The sequence below is a fragment of the Agrilus planipennis genome, unplaced genomic scaffold, assembly GCF_000699045.2.
Source record: "Agrilus planipennis isolate EAB-ADULT unplaced genomic scaffold, Apla_2.0 scaffold380, whole genome shotgun sequence".
Lineage (NCBI taxonomy): Eukaryota > Metazoa > Arthropoda > Insecta > Coleoptera > Buprestidae > Agrilus > Agrilus planipennis.
The window spans coordinates 23,651-28,520 of NW_020439059.1; the positions used below are offsets into that span (position 1 = coordinate 23,651).

Consider the following 4,870-nt stretch of genomic DNA (forward strand, 5'->3'; position numbering starts at 1 on the left):
CGGTTTGAAAAGAACCACAATTAGGTCGAAAGTCAACATTACCGTAATCGTTTGAACATCCATTTTCGCCATCATTAGTATGTATTGCGTCCACAAAATTTGCATCGTCAGGACTTAATCTGAGGTCATCATTCAACAACTTTGGGTAACAAAATAAAGGTCCTGCTGCATCTAGACCAGTGATGCGCCTAACTTTTGTACCTTAAAAGTTATGCCATTGTTTTTTGTGACTTCTCATTTTATTTTAATGTTCACATTTAAAAGAGTGTCTCGAAAATGTTACAGAACAAGGTTTTATTCGATATTAATTTTTTTGAAGAGGTATTAGAAAGAATAGGAGAAGAGAGGATTCTATGGATGTCAATAAGAAATAGGCGAGATAGGTTGATAGGACACTTTTTCTCAGGCATGAAGGTCTAGTCAGAGACACATTAGAGGCAGAAACAGGAGTTAGGAGGGGTAGGGTCTACCTCTAGGTAGAGGTAGACCTAGATTAGAGTAAGCAAATAGTTAAGGGTGTGGGTTGTTCTAGTTTTAGGGAAATGCAAAGTTTAGCTCAGGATAGGAAAAAGTGGAGATATGTGTCCACCAGTCTTAGGACTGACGACCTTATGATGATGATCTAGAATTTTCTAGTGTTACTGCCAAAAAGCTCCAAAAATATACTTTATTTGCTGAAGCTACTGAAACATTAACTATGAAAGGGACAAGGCTTTTAAAAGTTTACCATTAAATTTAATGTTGCACCCACTGTCATTATTTATTTTACGTTATTTATTATAAGAGGAGGGGAAAGAGAATTATAATTAGTATGTTCGACCACTATATGGGCGGCTCAGGATAGATTTTGGACATAATTTCTTTTTTATGTTAAGTAAAATCAATTGGTAGGTATTTTTCTGTGCCCAAGATGTGCAATGTGGGTTTTATGTGAAATTGTACTATAATAATTACCTTGAGCAAAATATATTGATTGCCCCACGTATCCCGCTACTTGTCCACCAAGGGAATGGGCTATTATATGAACTTTATTCAAATCGAATCCTACGTTGACTATGTAGTTTGCTATAGCCCTACCAACATGGGATACATAACAAATTGATCTGAAATAAGTGGAGTTTCCGTATGCTGACCAATCGACCAGAATCACATTGTATTTGTGATCGGTCTCATAATAAGCTTTGGCCATGTTCATTAACCATGGCTTTGTACCATACTCGGTCCAACCATGAATAATAAATTTCGTTTCTTGTGTTAAGTCCACATTGATGTTGGTGTCATTTCCGTAGTAAAGCGTTGGACTAGTTGAATTTTTGTAATTGAAAACGTGGTACTCTATTCGAGATGGATCGACAGAGCTCACAAAGGTACACGTGGACCAAATAAGATCTTGTATTGCACCCAGGCCAAGATCAGCGCCAATTACCGAAACTCCCAAAACGAAAACGGTTAAAAAAGCACCTGTAATTAACGAGAATATTTTGCAATAAAAAACATCATATTACAAAATTAACAATACAACGTGTAATTATACAACACGCTACTTCTTCAAACACACAGACATACCGGGATAGGGGTTAAGGAATTGGTTTAATGGTAGTATTTGTACACTATGAATTTAAATTTGCCTGTAACGAACGTTGCATTTAAGAGCGCTCGCGGCTCAAGCGGTCGCCACTACGAACTCGACTACGTGGCCGAGTAGAGCGGGAACGTCCGTTGCATGATTTCGTTACATAGCAACTCGCATCAAAAATTATGTCATTAAATCTAAATATTACAATTTTTTACAACATAGTACTTGGATTGGGGCAGTATCGTATCAATATTTTTTATAATTGTTCAAAGTTGTACTTCACTATAAATCTTTAAATTACGCAATATTATGATAAGCTATAACTATTTATGTCTCAAATGCCTACAATTTTTTACGACTAAGCTCGATCTATTCTCTGCCTACATACCATAGTTTCCTACTAGGGACTTCTTAATTGTTCGTAGAAATTATTGCTCGCCCAATTGAAAACTATTTAATTTTATTACACTAAATTTGTTAAGATTTAAAATATTTTATAATAATCTCTGTAACACTTGTATTACTTCGTATGAAACATTTCAAAAAATTTTGCAATAACTTCAGAACTTAAGTAATTTAACGTAAAATTATTCTTTGGCACTAATGCATCTGATTCTTCATCACTTCATGTATATTTTATTTGAAGATTGTTGTTAAGTATCACAAAAGGTTAGTGTTTTACGTAGGACTACAACGAAGGACGTGTTTGTCTGTCGGAGACTATTGTTTTCGATTTTTATATGAAACGTTATGAGTTATTAATTTCCATTAAATGTTGCACTAGTCTTTAAGAATTACAACAAATAACTTTTTCCAATTTTCCAATAACACAATAACCTTTGCGTAGTACGTTGTTATTTGTTGTGAAAAATTTCTGCCTTCGACAACCTTTTACAATTTATAACCGTGGAACTGAACAATGAGTTTTTGTATTACCTTAAATGTTTTAGAATTTTGTGATGACGAGTTACAATTCTTTCTATTTTTCTACGACTACAGGAAACATTGTAATGGTTAATTGTTGTACTGTTGCGTATTTTGTTGTCACCAGAGTGACTTTTAAAGTATTTGGAGAATTAACTTAAAAAATTACTGTAAAAGAACCCCATGTTTATATGACTGACGGTACTTGTAAAATAAATTATTTTTTAAATTAGCAATAACTATAGATTATACATATGTATACTTAAGTTGGCTTTGATGCGTCGATAAAATTGTTTCAACTTGTTCCTTTTTTATCTATACATTAGTTGAACTTGTGTTTTTAAGAGATACATTAAGCATTTTTCTTTTTTAAGTAGTTTCATGGTCTACGGTTTCGGTCAATGTTAAAATTTGTTAATCCGTACTTATATGTGTATATTTTTTAGTATTATTTCATCAAACCTACAACGCCGTGCACAGTATACGTATTACCTTTATTAAAAATTGCAGTCGGTGAAAATTTTGACGGTTTCGCTTACTTGTCACTCAAAAAATGCATTTGATAAATATTAAAATCAGATTTTCGATTATGAAAAATATTAAAATTGAATTAAGGTCGATAATTTTAAAACTTATTAAATTAAAGTTATTTTTTTATATATTGTCGGTTATTATTTAATAAATTATACAAATGCATTTCAATAATAAAGCAAAAAAGATAAAAAAAGGTAAAAGAAAATACTTACGAAAAATCAGTTTTGTGATTAGAGTAACTGCAAGCATGATTATAGACGCGGTGTTATCAGCTTTTAATTATTGCATGTGTGGTATGAAACTGGCTTTTAATTTTTATAATGTCATTTTAATATGTAGAATTTATCAATCCGATATCACACTACACGTTCTTACTATAATAGATTATTTCACGTTGTATTTTTTTAAAGAGGCTACAACTTTTCTTATGTATTACCGTAAATGAAATATTTCTGCAAAAATGGAAAACAATTGCAGGGTTCTAATAATTGTAATTGTTATACGAAATTTTCCGTATAAGTACATTTTCAATTTATTTTTTTTTCTCTATTTTGTTTTATTTTTTTCTCTTTTGTTAAGTCTATATTTATCTAGCATAAAAAGCTATTTATTGTTATTATTCAAAAGATAAAGTTAGCTAGCTGACTACTTCTAATAAAATATACACTTTGGTGCACTCGCTAAATATGTACAGGGTGATGCGTTACTTTTTTAATACAAGAGAGATGTTGCTGAAATAAATTAGAAACTATAATAAGGTGCCATCATGCGTATAATTGTTAAAGTTAATTAATTATTACAAAACTGTAATTTAGATTTAGTGGATAAATAATAATTTCCATTCACATCGCTAGGACAATATTCACCCATTTCAACTTCCATATCGTTTGTACAAAGCTTTTCACTAAACTTAAGGCAATTTTTACACTTGGAAGCCAAAAAGCAATTGTCTTTGTAAATGCTTTCGGTGTAGTAGATATAGCTCCGGTGGTGACTACAAAAAACTAAAACGAAAAAACAAATGAACAATTCACATTTTGCAGTTATTTTGTTTTCTAATATTTTGATTACTTATATACAGTGCGGCTCAAGAAACCGGGTGTTTGTAACAAATGCATTAGTTGAAAACAAGCCGTGGGGTGGGTTTGGTGTCGCATAGCTGGTAAGACCCTTAAGGTCCACACGAATAACTTCCCAGTATGATTAAGAGTAATTTTCATGAAAATCAAAATTTTCAACACGTTTAATCAATATTTTATTAATATTACAAAAACCATAAGACTGTAGTGTTTTCGGTAGTTTTTGATATTGCACGAATATGGCGCGATGAATTAAAAGAAAACACTAACATAGAATTGGTCTCTAAGATTTTAATAAACACACCAACAGGAACAAGACAATCACAAAACAATAACAACAACAATAACGATAATAACAATAAACGGTAAACTTACGAAATAGCTGGGAGAAAAGAACTAGAAGAACTCGGAAGAACTAACTGATTTTTGAAATCGAAAATAAGGGTATTTATAGTTAATAATTGTAGAAGATAGAAAAGGAGAAGGGTAGTTTAGAAGGAAGACAGAAGGTACAAGTACTGACGGTAAAAGTTCTCAGAAGTAAATAGAATGGAATGTTATTGCCGGAGAAACCAGATTGTTAGTAATTATAAGACAGGGTACATGCAGGTATAGGGGTTCCAGGTAATGAAGCATGCTTAAGAGTTTGAAATTAAAGTTGAAAGTAAAGATTTAGAAATAAAATAAATTTTAGAAAATAAAATTCAAATATTTACAATATGTACAGATCGCTACAAAGTCTTTCTAATGAATGTCT

General features: G+C 31.6%; 1 protein-coding gene across 1 annotated transcript in view; it reads right to left on the reverse strand.

Annotated features, from left to right (window-relative positions):
* LOC112905182 (endothelial lipase-like) overlaps positions 1 to 3,352 on the reverse strand; it is an 11,397-nt gene extending 8,045 nt beyond the window's left edge. Inside the window, exons 1-3 of the mRNA XM_025977093.1 lie at positions 3,247 to 3,352; positions 955 to 1,461; positions 16 to 201 (exon numbers count right to left, since the gene is read on the reverse strand). Coding sequence (XP_025832878.1) covers positions 16 to 201; positions 955 to 1,461; positions 3,247 to 3,283 — 730 coding nt within the window. The 5' untranslated portion in view covers positions 3,284 to 3,352. The remainder of the gene's footprint in view (positions 1 to 15; positions 202 to 954; positions 1,462 to 3,246) is intronic.
* Between the last annotated feature and the right edge of the window lie 1,518 nt (positions 3,353 to 4,870).